The following is a 19,323-nucleotide window of genomic DNA, read 5'->3' on the forward strand; positions in this document are numbered from 1 at the left end:
ACTTCTCCTGTTTCAGATAAAACAACCATTCTTTTTGGGAATCAGGAAGTTTGGGAGTAGCATCTTTGACCCCTTCTCTGCTCTGGAACTAACTTGATTGCACCCTTTTAAAAAGCAGGGATACTCTTCAGAGCAAAGGCTTTGATGGGGAGGCAAAAGAGGGGGAAGCTCCTGGAAGGGTAGGGTGTACCCATTTTCTATGATATTTAACACCTAGAGGTCTTTAGTAACCGACCTCCAATGAGGTCAAAAATAGGCCACCCATCCTCATATGGAGCTGCATGCTCTAGGGTGTCGGAGCTAGAGCTGCTTTCCTGCACCACTGGTTGGAGATGGGTAAGAAGAGGAGGTCGAGGAGGAGTAGACTTGTTTTCAGGGAGAACCACGCAGATGACGTCTGCCCTTTTCCCTGTAGGACCTGTACAAGGGATTTGCCTGCTGCTGCTGTGATTATCTGCCATGAAAGGACACGTTTTTCACAAAGCCACAAAACCTGCGGAACTGTCCGAAGCTCCTGGGAAGGGTCTGGAGCCTTAAAGATCTTGCTGTAGCCTTGCTATCCTGAAAGCGCTGCAGCGTAGAATCCACTTCAACCCCAAACAAGCGGCACCCATCAAAAGTAACGTCCATCAACGTAGCTTGAACACCAGGTGAGATGCATGAACCTCGCAACTAGGCATGCCTTCTCGTCGCCACAGATGATACCATTGCTCTGGCCACAGATTCCGAAGTGTCCAGCCCAGATTGTATTACTTGGTGGGCAGCAGCCTGGGAATATGACAACGGTTTCGACAAATGCCCTTGAACCTCCGTGGGCAACTTTGGTACAACCTCCTTGGCTGAGTCCAAGAGGGCATGGATGTAATGACCCAAGAGACGTGGAATTCTTGGATTTCAGGGCCATACTCCCTGATGAGAAAACTTTCTTAGCCGACTGCTCCATACGTTTTGATTCCCTATTAGCAGGCGTAGATGGAAAAGACCTTGTCGACAGTTTAGCAGAACAAGAAGCCTGGACCACTAAGCTTTCCGGTGAAGGATGGGAGGACATTAATGCCTCATTGAAGGGCAGCAATGGTTTTAACACAGAAGTTGATGAATGAAGAACCTCTGTAAGAATGTTGGATTTCAACTGTGCTGGCGGAGTGTTCCAGGCAACCTTTCTCAAGGGAAGCCGTTTCACCCACCTTCTCCGGTGGCCACAGTGATAACTGATGCCCCCACTTTAGGGTGGGGAGCTCATCTGGGGATCTGTAGGTGAAAGGTCTTTGGTCTCCAGAGGAAAGATTGTTTCACACCAACCTTTTGAAATTGCGAGCGATACGTTTGGCTCTTAAGGATATCCTTCCTTCCCTTCACAGTTAGTCGGTTCAGGTCCTTCCAGGCAACACTACTGTGATGTGGTACATCCACAAATAGGAAGGTGTAGGTTTGTATCTTTTTTGCAGAGAGGCTGAACAACTCTGGTCTTGGGCTCAGGAATATCAGATTTGTTTAAGCGCAAATCATCTGGCTGGGGAGTTAAATGTGCTGCAGACAGTCTCAGTTGGCAATATTTGGCCAATCACGATTGGTGTTTCTTTACATTTTCAGGATGGGAGGGTTTTCTCTGTTGGACCTGTTTGCTACTCAAGATAATGTGCACTGCCCACCATTCTCCAGTCTCCAGGATCCGATGCAGAGAGCGTTGGGGATGCGTTTCAGTTAGATTAAGGCTTGCAGCTTCTTTACTCATTTCCCCCATACCCTTGATTCCTTGAGTTCTGAGGATGATTTGACGAGACCAGGCCCAAGTCATATGGATCTCACCGGATTGGCCGTGAAGGGTATAGAACACAGACCTCCTTTACCTCGCATTGCACCCTCTGCTCCATCTACCTCTCAGGGCACACCTCCTTTCGCAATCGCAGGGGCAGTTTCTACAACCCCACCTCCAGAGCCTGCACCTTCATACCTGGAGATTGAACGGAGCAACCGGAGTTCTTTCTCTCTCCCACTGGATTTAGTGAACGTTATTTTATCAGCCAGAAGGCACTCCACCAAATCTCTTTATTCTGTTAGGTGGGCAAGATTTGTGAAATGGTGTGGAGAGAAGTCTATTGACCCCTTGAAGGCCAATTTATCTGATGTTCTGAGTTTTTCTCTTTCCTTGGTGCAACAGGGTTTTGCCGTGGCAACTGTTAAGGGCAACTTATCTGCCTTATTGGCTTTTTTCTGTTTACCAGATCAACCCTCCTTGTTTAAATATCCCAAAGTTATGAGATTCATTAAGAGTCTCACTAATAGTTTTCCTCCCACTCCTTATAATGTGCCTCAGTGGGATTTGAATTTAGTTCTCACATTTGTGATGTGTTCACCCTTTGAACCTCTGCATAGTTGTCCCTTAAGGTTTCTAGCTTTTAAAACTATATTTTTAGTGGCAATCACAACTGCTAGGATAGAGAGCAAGTTGAAAGCTCTTAGTTCCAAACCTCCTTTCACATCTTTTCATGAGGATAATATGGTTCTTAGGACCAGAGCTGCGTTCCTGCCTAAGGTCATCACTCCTTTCCACTTGGGGCAGTCCATCACCTTACCTACTTTCTACCCTCCCCCTCACCCTTCTAAGGAGGATGAGAGACTTCACCGCCTGGATTCCAAGAGGGCTGTGAGCTTCTACTTGGACATAACCAAGGACTGCAGGCTGGATGATCAGCTGTTCGTAGGATATGTGGTCAAGAAGAAGGGCAAAGCTGTCCACACAATAATGCTGTGCAGGTAATCCCATGCATCAAGATCTGTTATGCCTTGGCCAAGAAGGAGCATCCTGAAGGTATTCATGCACATTCTACCAGAGCTAAACCTTTTTTGGCTCTGGCTAGGGGTGCCCCTGTGGTTGACACCTGCAAAGCGGCAACTTGGGCCTCCCTCCACACTTTTGAAAAGCACTATTGTTTGGATTCGGAAGTGAGAGGTACAACAAATTGGCTTGTTGTTTGTTGAATGATTTTTTAGCATAGGCAGGCAGGCACACTCCTCCGAGTGAGGGTCTGCTTTGGGATTCAATTCAAAAGGTGAGGAATCCACAGGCAGATGTATTCATCAGAAGAACACATTGCTTATCTTCTATGATGAAGAATTTCCAGATTTGGTTGTGTTTGTATAATGTGTATATTTTTGAAAATGCTGTCGGTTCACCTGTTCACCTCAAAGGCACGGAAAAAATGGATGGAATGCCAAGAAGGTCTTCTTATGGCTCCGATGATGTTACGCGTAGTCGCATGTGTAGCCATTCCATTATGACGTCCTCAGTAACGTGGGGGAGCTGAGGAGAAATGTTTCAGTGGAATGCAGCATATTGGGATAATTTAAAAGGTGAGGAATCCACAGGCAGACTGTATCCATCAGAAAAAGTGTTACCGAAGGTAAATAACTTGTTTGTTGCGAGTAGATTACATTGCAGAGCCACACTACTTGGACCTGTTCCTAATATTCTTGGTGCCAATATCAGATTGTTTATTCACTAGGTAATCCTTCCCAGTGTGCCAGCTGTAGTTCATCATGAATAGAACTCCATCCAAAGGCTGAACTTCTTGGGTCTTTTTTCCAAGACTAAGGGCCTTATTTAGAGCTTGACTTATTAGGGACATTACCAAAAATCGGTAGATGTTTCGTTTGTCCACCCTATATAGAGTACATACAGGTTTTATACACTCTAAATTGGTAGGTTAGATGGGACTTCAGCTACTTTTTGGTAGAGGTCATGCATCTTACAAACTCTAAATAGGGCTCTCAAAATGAATATAGTTACTGCGAAGGGGAATCTTTAAGTATGTGTTAGCAACAGAACGTCATGAGCAGTCTCCATTTATTGTGTGTGCCACTCCCTTGTTTGACAATTTTTCTCCAGAGACTGAGGGCCTCATTACAAGTGGTCATGTGTTCAAGCAGTGCAATAAAAATCACATCACCCAGATAACATTTGGCAGGTCAAACATGCTGATATTTATCAAGAGAAAATACACTCTAAGTACTGGAACACATAGATTTTGGTGCAGTGAGCACCAAAAAAGCCATTTCATTCCTCATTACCAGGGAAAAACTCATTGACCCTTGTTACGAGTAGTCCAGTATTTTAATGCGATAATTACTGCATGGATAAAGTCCAACACCGATGTGTTCTGGGCTTTATCAGATGCAATCATTATTCAATTGTTTTAGAATAACATGCAGATTTTGGTGCTCAACACACCAAAATCTGCATGTCCAAATGAAATGTTGGCCTTTTCCCATTGTTACATTCTGGTAGGTGTGGACGCTGAACCTCAATAATCATCAGAACAATATTTTAAATGCCCCTAATTTTCCTAATACATTTGACTCGGGGATCTGTGGTTGATCTAGCAGGAGGGGCTACACTCCTATTGATAAATTAGAAGAGTTAAACTCATAAAATGGACAGTCTCAGCAAAATGCCCAGTAGCATGTACCCTTAGAAACAAAGGAAAGAGGCCCAGATCCTAAGACCAAGAGGGTTTTATACACATCTCACACAGGCTATTAATAGATTCTGCAAATTCAGCATGGTATGATCATGGTTAGGGTCACATTGGCAAATCAAAACAGCAATGTAATATTCTAAATCTCTAGTACTAATCCATTTCCTATGTTAAGAGAAATCTTCCACCTGCTTCTTAAACAACTAAGCTCTAGAAATGCACCAAATAAAAATTAAACAATTCTTTAACAGTACCTCATAGAATTAGCACACCTACAACGTAACTTTCAGCGGAAGTACTTAAAAAGTATATTTTGAGCAGACAACAGGGGTTGCTCCTCCAATAGGGCCGAAGAGCGTCGCCCTACTGCTTTCTCGCAGTGTGAGAAGCAGAAACATAAAATAGTAATAACTACCATTTTATGTTTCTGCTTCTCGCATTGCGAGAAAGCAGAAAGGTTTGGTTGGGCCCGGGCGGGTCTGCTCTCGGTCAGGAGAGGAGTGGCTTGCCCACTGCTGAGGGTGGACAAAACCAGTCATGCGCATGCTGCCCTTTCTCCATGTAGGCTGCAATTCAGCCTACATGGAGGAAATGGCCTCTCAATTGGCGCCTGGCTGGGAGCCGTCCCGATGGCAGCGTTGTGATTGCTTAGGGGAGGGGAGGGAGGCTGCCTACTTCTTGTTACTGCTGGAGGCAGGACAGCAGGACAGCAGGAGAGCAGGTCAGGAGCACGACGACATGAGACCCCAGAAGGTAAGTTTATTTTATTTTTTTATTTAACCCCCACTTGCGAGTCATGCCGGCCACGACTGGAAGGCAATGGTAGCGTCATTCAAAATAGATGTTTTCTAATACAGTTGTTCAACTTTCAATAGTTGACGTTATTCACTTGATGCTCCGTGACTGAAACAAGGAGAGAAATGGTTTGCAGCAGGACACTGATTGGGAAGCAGAAAGAGCAGGAGCAACATGAGCAGAACAACACATCCATTTTTAAACATATGGTTTTGCACTAAAATGTGGTATAACTACTTCACAATATTTTTTACGCTTTAAAGTGACATAACAAATTTGTTTAAAGTGTAACATCATTAAATGATCTGTTACACCCTCATGCATCTTTAACAAGCATTTACAATGCAACGGTCTTGCCTTTGCAAAAGTTAGAGCTATTGGCATTGTAAATGACAACATTTTTATTTATGTGTTGGTTTTGGATACAGATAAATAAATGGCATTGTCATTTACAATGCCAATAGCTTAATCTCTCACAAATGCAAAACCTATTGCACTTGCACCCACACTCAGAGCAACACACAGAGCCACATGCACCCACACACACACACAGAGCCATACACAGAGCCACACACACACACACAGAGCCCCACACACACACACAGAACCACACACACACACACAGACAGAACCACACACATACAGACAGAACCCAACACACACAGACAGAACCCCCCACACACAGACAGAACCCCCCACACACAGACAGAACCCCACACACAAACAGAGCCACATACACACACAGACAGAACCCCACACACACAGACAGAACCCCACACACATAACCACACACACAGACAGAACCACACACTCAGACAGAACCACACACACAGAACCACACACACACACAGACAGAACCACACACACACAGACAGAACCACACACAAACAGAGCCACACACACACAGAGCAACACGCACACAGAGCCACACACACACACACACACACAGCCAGGCTGCGTCATGTCAGATTACGGGCCAGCGCCCTCCAATCAATCAACTCTGAGAGACAGCTGGGGACCCCAGCCTACACTCCACTGTGCTCCCCAAAAGGACAGTGCCCACCTTCTGATAACAGAGCACAGCACCCCAAACCAGGTCCCGCTTCGACCCTATCAGAACCCACATAACCAAACTGAGCTTAATTTGTATAAAATGTTTGTTAGGAGGCTGCAACTAATTCCCTCCCAGTTCGCAATGTCCGCTTCCTTCTAATGGTCATTGCCCACTTCTCCCCACTGGCACCACTCACTTCTGTATAGAGCGTGTCAACGCCAGATTGCAGGCAGCAGTCAAATCCAGCTGGCCAGCTTCCCACACAGTGTGAGCGTGTGTGTGGGGGTTGGGGGGGGGGGTGGCTAAGGAGAGTTGGACTAATGTTCCCATGGCACTTTCCATATTTTAAAAGTTGTGCAACTCCTTCACAAACTTTCCCATAGAAAAGTAATTACAATAGGCACACCTGACAATAACTCTGTGTGCTCTGCAAAGAGGCCAAGTATTGAATGGGCAACATTGAGAATCTTTATGGCACGGTGACTTCCGCTAATAGAGACTCGCACTGCCATCCCTCATCCTAAACTACAGAGCTCTCAGGCATGCTATCATTACCACTCAGCCACCTCTGGAACTCACTCCGAAACCTAAAGGCGGCTCAGTTTGCAGTATGTGCTATACAAGATTCGGATCACTGACATAATATAGAATGACAAAATATAGACTTACCAAAATATAGTCACCAAAATATAGAATGCCAAAATATCGAATTCCAATCTACAAACAGGTAAGTACAAAAATATCGAATCCAAAATATAGTCTGTAAAAAATATAGTCAGTCAAAATATCGAATTTTTTTAAATGTCTTAAAAGTAATTTTAAATTAATGAAATAATAAATATAATTAAATAAAACATACTTAAAAATACTGAAATAACCTTAAAATTAAGATATAATTAATTTAAGCTATTAATAAAAAATGTACAATATTTTACCATAGGATAGCAGGAGGGTAACATTTAATATTACCACTCCAGCGAGTGCAACAGTAGGGAAAGCGTTGGATAGCGTAGGGGTAAAAATACTATTCCCACTCCAGTGAGTGCAAAAGTAGGGAAAGCGTTGGATTGCGTAGGGGTAAAAAAAATACTATTCCCACTCCAGAGAGTGCAACAGTAGGGAAAGCGTTGGATAGCGTAGGGGTAAAAATTGCTATTCCCACTCAAGAGAGTGCAACAGTAGGGAAAGCGTTGGATAGCGTAGGGGTAAAAAATACTGTTCCCACTCCAGTGAGTGCAACAGTAGGGAAAGCGTTCGATAGCATAAGGGTAAAAATTACTATTCCCACACCAGAGAGTACAACAGTAGGGAAAGTGTTGGATAGCGGGAGGGTAAAAAATACTATTCCCACTCCAGTGAGTGCAACAGTAGGGAAAGCGTTGGATAGCGTAGGGGTAAAAAAATACTATTCCCACTCCAGAAAGTGCAACAGTAGGGAATGCGTTGGATAGCGTAGGGGTAAAAATTAATATTCCCACTCCAGAGAGTGCAACAGTAGGGAAAGCGTTGGATAGCGTAGGGGTAAAAAATACTATTCCCACTCCAGTGAGTGCAACAGTAGGGAAAGCTTTGGATAGCGTAGGGGTAAAAATTACTATTCCCACTCCAGAGAGTGCAACAGTAGGGAAAGCGTTGGATAGCGTAGGGGTAAAAAATACTATTCCCACTCCAGAGAGTGCAACAGTAGGGAAAGCGTTGGATAGCGTAGGGGTAAAAAATACTATTCCCACTCCAGAGAGTGCAACAGTAGGGAAAGTAATGATTTAATATATTATTAAAAATAAATTAAATATCAATCCAAATAAAACATTAATTGAAATTAATAACCAATTTAATATTATGTAATAATTAATTAGAAATACAACTACATATTAGTTATTAAAAATTAATAACCTATTCATAATTATTTAACAACTAATTAATTTTCAATACAAAAACTAATTAATAATACAAATTAATACCAATTAAAAATTAACAGTAAATTAATTATCAATACACAAAAAGTATTTTTAACATGTAATTAATTACAATTACATTACTTCCCACCCTATTCCCCTATAAACCCACATCCCACTACAGAAAATACATTAATACAATTATCATAATTATCAAATATTTAAATACAAAATAATTACCAAATAATACAAAATAATTACCAAATAATACAAATTAATTGCCAATTAATAGAAATTAATTAACAATTAAAAAATAATTAACAATAAATTTAAAATCAATACCAATAAATGAAAACAAAATATTTACTTAATTACAATTAAATTACTTCCCACCCTATTCCCCTATAAACCCACAACCTGCTACAGAAAATAAATTTTGAAAATTAACATCATTAACAAATTATCAATGAATACAAATTAATTGGCAATTAATAAAAATTAATTACCAATTCAAAAATAACAATAAATTCAAAATGAATACCAATAAATGAATAAAAATATTTAATTAATTACAATTAAATTACTTCCCACCCTATTCCCCTATAAACCCACAACCCGCTACAGAACTAAAAAGCAAAATTTAATTAAAAAATAATAATAATTGCTAAAAACTCATATTTAATTTAATATAATTAAATTACTTCCCACCCTATTCCCCTATAAACCCACAACCCGCTACAGAATTAAATTACGCAAAAATTAAATAACATAACATTCATTACTTAAAATACATTAAACATACATTACAAAAATAATATTCACTTTTCACACATATACTAACATACAAAACACTTTAAAAAAATGTATATTATTAAAAAATCGATATATTTAATGCCTATATTGTATACTTCGATATTTTGACTTCTATATTTTGAAAATCGATATTACTTACCTTAAATTCGATATTTGTAACCACTATATTGTGTCCATTCGATATTTTGTCCATTCTATATTTTTACTTCGATATTATGTCCATTCTATATTTTGGAATCAATATTATGACTGTTTACCACAAGATTCATATGTTAAACGAAAAACAAAACTGCTTAACACATCATCTGGGAAAAGAAATCACTCTCAGGAAATAGGAGTCTATATACCATGCATTTTGCAGTAAAGCGTGAACGCATCACCGACTTGAATGAACATATGTGTTGTTGCACATATTGTTAAGAAATAAATAATTTTCTTTCCTTTGAAACACAAGGGCTTTAAAGAAAGGCCCCCTTTCAAAGTTTGTTTTTAATTTAAAAACTGTTAGTGCTAACCACCACCATCCCCCATAAAGCTGTCTCACACACTTTCACACTCACATATTCTCTCTCTCTTTGTCACTCACTCCTCTGTATCTTTATCCCTGATTGCAATGACAGGCAGCCCAATAGGTTTTAATAAAAAAGGCAGCACAAGTTTCTCACTATTTACAAAATACTAGTGTGCAGTCAAAAAGCATTGTTTAGCATCAAATGAGTTGCCCTCCCCTACAATAGGAACCAATGAGCAGGGTGAGGTGGGCACTGATAGGGTGAGGTGGGTACTGATAGGGTGAGGTGAGCTCTGCTGTTGTGATCTCTGGCGGTGTGAGATAGGTGTAGTGAGTACAAACTAACCACAGCCAATAAGGCACACCACATCACCTTCTGCAGAACTGACCGCTCTCGCCACACACAGGCCACAAACCACTTTACTAGAGTGCACCGCATAATTACAAAGCTCCCTTTTCCACCCCAAAACCCACTGCACAAAAACCTACCGCATGCAACTCACCAGAGATCACCAGTGTCAATCACCATATGAGAGCCCACTTCACCCAGCAAGAGATCACAACAGCAGAGCCCACAAACGAAAGCCTGTCTCACACCGCCAGAGATCACAATAGCACAGCCGATCTCTGCAGAGCCCCTACCTCACCCCACTACTGATCACCAATATATAGCCCGCCTCACCAGAGGCCCCATCCCAATGTCAGATCCCACCTCAATTCACCTGAGCCTACCAGACTAGAGGCGACCTCATCACCACAGCACCCACTTCACCAGAGCCCCATCAGTACATGAGAGCCCACCTCACTCCGCCACAGATCACAGAGCCAAGCTCACCAGAACCAACATCTCCACTGACCGCCTCACCCACTGCAGAGCCCAATTCACCACAGCTTATGTCAACCCAACAAAGCACACCTCAACCCGCCCGAGATCACAACCGTAGAACCCTGGTCACTAGAGCCTGCCACAGGACTACCCCTTTCACAACTAGAAGCTATTCTAGACGAAAGGTCGTTTCACATGAGGCCGATTTACCACATCAGACTCCATAGATCACTCAGAACCCAAATCGCCAGAGTCCATCTCACCACATCAGAGCCCTCCTCGCTGCGCAGGAGTAGACTACAGTAGAACCCACCGAACCAGAGGCCACATCACCACACCAGAGCCTACTCCACACTGCCAAAGATCACTACTACAGAGCCCAACTCACCAGACCCGACATCACCAGATGAGAGTCCACCTGACCCTGCCGGTGACCACAAGAAAACCCATCTCACACTACTGCCCACTTCACCTCACCCGGGATCCCCACTACAGAGTTAGACACATCAGAGCCCCATCACCACATTAGAGCCTAGCCCACCTCACCACGGAAGAGACCATACAGGACTCACAAAACCCACCTTGCCACAGCCCACTTAACCACACCAGAGCCTTCTTCAACCCGCCTTACATCACTATTACAGGACTCACTTTGCCAGAGCACTATCACCACATCGGAGCCAACCTCACCACGTAAGAGCTCACGCAGAACACACAGGGGGGAGGGGAGCCTGGCCTTGTACGGTGGCCCCGCTGGCCCAAGCCGAGGCAGCATGGCCGCTGGAGAGGGAGGGAGGGAGGGGTGGGGGCCCGGGGAGCGGCAGAGAGAAAGGGGGGGAGGCGAGTCGAGAGCGCAACGGAGGAGAGCTGCGGCAGAGGAAGGGGGAGTTTGCAAGACTTTGGTCTGGAAAGTGCATAGATACATTTTAAGTCTGCATTCTGTATGCACACAGGCAATGTAGATGTGGTGAACAGCTCAGAGAATTAGCACGCAATTGTTCCCAAAGGTCACAGTTAGCTGTCTGTTCAACGCTATAACAAGCGAGGGGTGTGCAAACAGAGTGCCTGTGTTGAAAGAGCAGTAAAGTGCAGCTATTCGAAGGTCAGTGTAGGAAAGAGAGCCTTGTCTGGAAACGTTGAAATAGAAAGAAGCATTCCTTTACAGAAAATAGCACAACAGCTATTTCGTTTTCTTAACTTTAGACCTCAGTACTGTATGAACTGGGCACATTACTGAACCCAGACCACGCCGTTTTAAATTAAATGAAAATTGCAACGCTACCTCAGCAGAAGGGAAGGGAGGGGGAGACGAGCGGAGACTAGCAGCTCTGGAAACACCACCACGTTTCTCCGAGGCGAAGCAGAAATACCTCAGAGAAACGCACGGTCATTTTGGGATTCGGGGCGTGTTTTTCTTTCTCTCCTCTTCCCATTGGCTGGAATGTAAAGTTCCAGCCAATGGGAAGAGGAGAGAAAGAACCTAAAAAACACCAGCCCGAATCTGGGCTTGAACGGAGTGACGCCCCTCTCCTCCAATGCTGGCCTCCGTTTAGGAAGCCAGTCAATGGAGAAGAGGGGCGGGTTCAAGTTCCCACACTCCAAAACATAAGATCTCCCCTGCTAGACTGCGCAAGTTCAGCCTACGCAGGCTTCGACCTAAAAAGCATACATTTACTTATTATTAATGTAAGGAATGGTATGATTTTGATTGCGCCTGGTAATTACTCAGTGCAATCAACATCGCACCACTTGTAATTGCGAGCCATGCCCAAACACATGGATCACTTTTTAATGGGCTATTAATAATGAGGGCCATTGTTTGTGTGGTATTTATCGCACTCAATAAATTTAAATCACTGGAGTTTTACTTTTTCAGGTGTGATATATATCGCACCAGTTGATTGCCCACTCATAACAAGTACCTCTCATTCAGAATGTAGCAGGGGTGGGGGGAACTTTCTGCTGCTTATGTGACAATGGTAACGTTAAGCCAGAGACACACACCAGGGTTTGTTCTGGTAAACATTTTAAATTCTTATAAAAGTGGTTCGTCACCACGTAAAAATGTAAGGAACCCTTGTATTCAATTCATCATCATCCTCTATGCTGATTGTACTATTTTTATGTTGCTTCATAACATTTCAAGCAGTCTTCTATTTAATGTACTGTAGACAAAACGTACTTGTTTTTAATGTATGTGTCCGATATTACCTCATTTGATTTCTTTAGTGTTTTAAATTGTGTGACTTGACAAATTGACCTATTCTGTTAATTTATATGCTCATGGTATACACAAGTAATTACAAATGAACCACTGTTAATGTATTCTGTGATGTTTTGCACATTTCTCTGAAATGTAGATACGTCCTTTTGTGTCCTTGAACCTACTTTTACTACATAAAATATTTGAAAGAACGTGAAATGGGATGTGTTGACTCTTTTCCATTGCAAATATTCTAATTTCACACAGGGGAGTCCAATTGATAGAGCGAGAGGAAGAGGTGTGTATTTTTTACGAGAAAATAAACATTCAAGAAATGTTGACAAGAAATGGCGACATCGAGGTCCAAACGATGGATGAAAAGATTCGGTTTCTGAAATTGAAACTTGCAGAAGAAAAACGAAAAATTGAACAAGTTCGGAAAACATTGCCGAACAAGAGAGCGCTGGAAGCAGAGCTGGTCTCGCTACTTATTCAGGTGAGCAGGATTTCACTACTGGTTCATGATTCACTTGTCATTCTCTTAGAAATTGGTTTTTACTGAGCAACTGTGAAACTTCAAAATTGACTCTACTTACCATCCAGTTTAAATTAGGGGTGGGTGATAAATTTCGCTCCGTCAGTGGAGTCGGATGAGTTTTGTTGGTCATCTCCTTGAGCAGCAGCAAAATCAACTTGAGCTGCAGTGCCCGCTGGCACGCCGTGTGGTACTGTTTACGCTGATTTTTCAGTGCGGAACAAGCTCCTGACAATAAAAATCAGCAAAAGCCTTGCAACGTGCCGATATTCACCCGTTTGCGGACCTCCTCAGAATCTCGCAGAGTTTTTATGTAAGTTGAGTGGGACAAAATGCTTCTTCCTAGTACTAGAGTAAAGTGCCCCAAAATATCCAGATCTATCCATCTGATATCTATCCAAAGCACTTCCCGGATCATCCGGAGGGGCGTATATCCACCTATTCACAGTCACCAGTTGCGAGGCCTAGTTATACAGCTGTATGTCAGGTAACGCAATGCCCCCATCATAACATCAATTTCTGGAGCGTAATCCTCAGGGCCTTCCCATCCCATAGTAACGTACGCACCTCCCCTTCCACTGTCGTAAAATAGGCATCTGGAACTCTATATGGACAATTCTGTAGAATATAGAGAAACCGCGGAAGGGCAAGCATCTTAAAAAGTGCAGCACGGCCAACCAGTGACAATGGCAAAGATCTCCAATGTTGGACGTCAGCCCGCAACCGTGCTATCAAGGGAGCTAAATTGCGACTATGAAAGAGGTCCGGATCCGGCGTGACGAAAATTCCCAGGTATATAAAACCGTCATCCGAGACCATTAAAGCACAGTCTTTTGGAAGATGTGGGGTCTGTCCATGAAGCACATACAACACTGACTTGCCCCAATTAATCGCGTACCCTGAATATTTCCCAAAATTTGTGAAAATATTGAGGACCATATGGATGGGCCTGTATGGATTTGCAAGATACAACATATATCATCTACATAGAGTGATATTCTATCTTCGCAATCTTGGGACCACCTCAACCCCCTTACCATAACATCACGCCATATCCAGGCCCCCAAGGGCTCCAGCACAAGCGAGAACAGCAGTGGCGACAGAGGGCAACCCTGTCTGGTGCCTCTTCGGAGGGAGAACTGCCTGGATGTGTAATTGTTCACTCTGACCTGCCCAAGAATGTCCGTATAAAGTAGCCATATCCACCATATGAATTTAGGGCCTAATCCTACCCTTTCCAGAACTTCAAACATGTATGGCCATTCAATCGAGTCAAACGCCATGGAGGCATCAAGGGACAGTATGACTGCATCCTCTTCTAAATATCTCTGACACGCCAGAACGTTATGAAGCCGACGGACATTTAGTGCCGTATTCCTCCCGGGCATAAATCCAGACCGGTACGGGTGCACAAGGGAGGATATCACTGTTCACAGCCGCTTGGGGAGCACCTTCACCAAGACCTCACCTCTACATTAATCAATTAAATCGGTCTGTAGGACCGACATTCATCCACCGGTTTACCAGCTTTGTGTATCACCACAATGCTTGCCAGTCGCTGATCTAGCGGTAAGGTTCCCTTTTCCCAGCTTTCCTGATACATTCCTCACAAGAGCGGAACCACCTGGGAAGCACTGCCTTAAGAAATTCTACCAGGGTATCATTGGGCCCCATCGCCTTTCCAGATTTATTTTGGCCAATGACCTTCCGAATCTCCTCGTCGGAAAGGTCCGCCTCCAGTAACTGAGAAGTCGCACAAAGTTTAAGGCCCTATGTATAGCTTATAAAGCTTACAAAGCTATTTACAATACGGGACCTCAGTTTCTCAAATCAGCATTTAAACCTCCAGAGGCACCAAGAACCCTCTGTTCATCTTCAGCCCATCTTTTGAACGTCCCATCTACAAGAAAGGTCAACTGGGGTGACAGACGTTTCATAGTGGCTACTGCCAGACTGTGGAACTCACTCCCCCTGTGTATTAAGACTTGCCCCACGCTGCTTAGTTTTAGGAAACAACTTAAAACCTGGTTGTTTACACAATAGATGCTGTAGTTTGTGCAGTATTTGCGCGCTAAACAAATTGCAAAAATAAATAAATAATAAAATAAATAAATTGGGCATCATCCACAGGCTTTATGTTTATTGGAGAACTGTTTCTTTTTCTTAGAGATAAAGTCAATTATAAACCCACGGGCTGTTGCTTTAAAACTATCCCATACCGTAACAGGAGATATGGAAGAATTGTCGTTAATGGAAAAAAATTCTTCAGCTAAGGATATAAAAGAGGAGGAAAAAACAGATCCTGTGATAGATAATTATTAAATCTCCATCTAGAAGTTTTAGAGCGGAGAGGAAGTAAATCAAAATCAGTGATTACTGGAGCATGATCTGAAATCAAAATGGGCTCAATCGAGGAAGAAACAAGATTCTGGGCCAAGGATTTTAAAACAAAAATGTATTCAATCTGAGATAGGGGTCCATGTGGTGGGGAAAAGAAAGAGAATTCCGAATTATCTGGATTACATAGCCTCCAGGCATCAACTAGTTGAGTCTGTGCAATACTATGAAGAAATTGTTTGTGTTTTATGGGGAATAAAACGTACCTGGGATTTGCGATCAATAAAAGGGTCCATGACTTGGTTTGAATCACCTCCTGATATCAAAAAATTAGTCTTGAAAAAACTTATCTGTAATGGCAGGCCAAAAAGTGAGATCAGGTTGAGTTGGACCATAAATGTTAAACACAGTGAGAGGGATATTATTAATTAGTAATTTGACTAGAATCCACCTACCATCGGAATCAATATCTTGCATTACAACAGAACAATTCAACTTTTTATGACATAGTATAACTTCCCCGTTCTTTTTTCAGTCAGTCAATTAATCTTTATTTCGATCGAAAGATCATAAAAGATACATAGTAACCATCCTAATCATTTCTTAAGAACACTGTACAAGGCGAACTAATAATAAATACAAATATAAACATTTAAAAAACTATACAACATTAAAAAGAGTTAAGTACTGTACATAAATCATTTCCTTCTACAGATAAGATCTCCTTCGCCACATGGCGTCAATAAAGCGTGAAACTGAGAATACGACTGGGGAAGAAGTATTACTCTTAAGTGTTCTGAGGGCCTCTTTATAATGTCTGAATCCCAAGTTTTTACAGAGTTGGATAAGCCAACGTTGCCGTATGGATTTGTAAGTCGGGCAAAAAAAGAAAACATGGGCCTCAGATTCTTCATTTGCCCCGCAATCTGGACATTCTATAATTTTAGTAGTCGACCATTTGTTGGCGAAGGTACTTACCGGAAGTGTTCCATATCTAAATTGAAGATAATATTTCCTCGGTGTAGGAGGGAAGATTTCATCTAAGAATGGTTCCACTGTATAAGCATCTTTAAGATTAAGAAACTGAACTGTAAGTGGGCCCAGAGAAGAATTACCAAGGATGGCCTCTAGTCTTTTATTGCGGTCCAACTTGATCAATTCAAGACGAGACAGCTGGGCGCAGACAACAAGAGGATTATACCAGAGGCCAGGCAAGTCTAATCTAAGACATTCCTTTTTTATAAAAACAAGCCAAGGTATTTTCTCTGACCCAGGAAGAATTAATAACTCTTCCAAAGCTGTTCTAAAATGAAATAGTTCAGGGGTTACCCACAACCTGCGCCAATAAACAATAGTGCGTAAAGCAACTTCCTCTTCTAAAGCTTGCTTTTACTTCCTCCCGTTATCTCCAAAGGCCAGGCAGTGTCGGAAGGGGGGGGGGGCTGCCAGAGGGCAGAATATATGCATTTTCTGCCCCTAACTTACACTTCTGAGGGGTAGCCATCAGCGTAGACTCCCAAACTCCTGCAGCCCGACTGTTCCTCTGCTGGGCCGACACAACAACATCCCCTTCCCAACACACCACAGGAAGAGTCCTTGACTGGAGTGGAGCTGCAACCTTGGTGCCTCTCTGTGCGTGCAGGGTGAATACAAAGTGCTGCGACTGTATGACTGCAGTGCGAGTAGAGGGGCTGTGTGACTGCAAAGTAAGCAGTGTGACTGTATGAGTGCAGGGTGTGTGGTGTGCCTTTGTGACTGCAGAGTGAATAATGCAAATCCACGGTATGAGCGCAAGGCGAATAGTGTGCCTGCGTAAGAGCTGGGGTGAGTGCTGGGAGGGCATGGTGAGCGATGTGTCTGTGTGAGCATAGAGTAAGTTGTGTGACTATGAGTATACAGGATGAGTGATATGCCTTCCTGAGTGCGAGTGAGGGGTGTGAATGCACTCAGTGAGTGGTGTGCACTAGTGAGAGCAGGGTGCGGGGTATGCTTATGTGAGTGTAGACTGAGCAAAACGGTGTGCATCTGTGAACACAGGGTGAGAGGAGCGATGTGTCTGCATGAGTATAGGGAGAGTGGTGAGCCTTTGGGAGGCCATTTCCATTTTTTTCAATAAATTGTAGCAAGGTTTCTTGAAACGTATGCTGAAAATGCACCATTTGCACCCATTTTTTTCTACATTTTTCTTGGGAAATATTATGAAACTAAAAATTAGTCTCATAGGAAACCCGTCTCCATGGTTGAATCAAGCTCGAATGCTGCGCTTTCTCGTACTTCAAATTCAACTCAAAGGTTTCTGCCCCCACACTTTTTAAAAGCACCAGCCGCCACCGCATAATGGTCATGGGACTCCCACCTCGACTGCTGGAAGATTCAAGCAGGGGAATCTAGGAAAGATATAAATACTGGAGAACTGTGGTGTACGAGTAAGTAACTTGCTTATTGCGTTTGTTCTCTCATCTTAGTGAGGGCAGGTTTTCATTTATTCTAACAGCAGAGAAGAATCTGTGGACATATTTGTGGCTTTCACCTTACTAACTATTTTAAACATGATTTCAAAGCTTTTTGCAGAGAATGAGAACAAGGTAATTTGTATGATTCGGTATATACAAGGTTACTGAATGTTGGGGAATTATTTTGTTTAATAAATAGTAACACAGTGAAATGTGTATTTGTTATTTGTCATATGAGGTTAGATGTATCTAATGTTAGAACTTGGTGATGACTAGATCAATGTCATATATATTAATAAGTAAAACTGCATAAGAAGGTGTACTTTCTTTTGTGAGTCAGTGTATGTTGTGTTCTGTTTGTTCAGCTGCTTGTTATGTGTTCAGGGACACAAATAATGCCGCATTCACAAAGGTAAACGATTGATTCTTTTATGCCTTTCAGGATGGCATAAGGATTTCTGGCAGTCGTAAATGGTTTTACTACTCAGTAATTCTCTGCCATTAGTGCATAGAATTACTCAGTAGTTAACCCCCACACATAAGGTCGGGAGTGAGCATGGGGAGTGGGCGGAAGAAGGTGTAGGTTGTTGAGTTTTTGGCAGTTCGCAAACTCTGATCTGACTGTTTCCTTTTACCAAAGAGCTGGAGGAAATCCTTGCGGCGGTGAGAAAGGGAATGGGGCTCTTCAAAGGAAAATGTTTTCCTGTGAGGAAATACTAGAGATAATATAAAAATGTGCATTTCAACCTCTGACTGCATTCTCTCTAGGTTGTAATTGTACATCAGGTACGATTGGAAATGGAAACCCAGCGAACATGTCGCATGATATTTCCCCTATTTTGCCTGGAAACCCGTGCCTGATGCGGCATTAGTGGCATGGTACACTCCTCAGAATGTTTGTGAATTGCAAACAAAATTGTAAACGCACCTTCAGACAGAGGTGTAAAATCCACATATACTTTTACACTTTTGTGTGAATTGGGCCTATAATGTGGTGTATTTTCTCTGAGTGAGTAGTGAGTGGGGGTTCACCTTCTATTCTGTGTCATGCACGTGTGAGCGGATTGCTGTGGATGGCACTGTGGAATGTGCTAGCGTTTGGGCAAGTACAGAAGATGCAGAGATAAATGAAATTGACCTTCCTGTTTGGGCATCATGGCCGTCAGAAGGGGGGCAGCAAAGGAGGCATTATTCCTTAGGCTCAGCACTTTTCAGGGCCCTCAGTTCCTGCTGCAAAATGTATCTATTGATTTAAGCAAGCCCATCTTGTATTAATGTTGAGGTAGCTAACATAGCTGTATAGGTAAATAGCACCAGATGCGGAAGCTGCTGTATTTTGCCTTTCCTTTGAGGATATTTTTTAACCTAAAAACAAGTATTTCTGATCTGTTTGTTCCCTTACGAATTTTTTAACCTGGGCCCT

The 19,323-nt window shown here is 42.7% G+C and overlaps 1 protein-coding gene across 2 annotated transcripts in view; it reads left to right on the forward strand.

Moving 5' to 3' along the window:
- CCDC146 (coiled-coil domain containing 146) overlaps window positions 1–19,323 on the forward strand; it is a 1,211,813-nt gene that overhangs the window by 1,050,450 nt on the left and 142,040 nt on the right. For both annotated transcript variants that reach the window (XM_086967356.1, XM_086967357.1), the window contains one exon: window positions 12,843–13,071. In XM_086967356.1, the coding sequence (XP_086823482.1) occupies window positions 12,843–13,071 (229 nt within the window). The remainder of the gene's footprint in view (window positions 1–12,842; window positions 13,072–19,323) is intronic.

The sequence above is a fragment of the Lissotriton vulgaris genome, chromosome 1_1, assembly GCF_964263255.1.
Source record: "Lissotriton vulgaris chromosome 1_1, aLisVul1.2, whole genome shotgun sequence".
Taxonomy (NCBI): Eukaryota; Metazoa; Chordata; class Amphibia; order Caudata; family Salamandridae; genus Lissotriton; species Lissotriton vulgaris.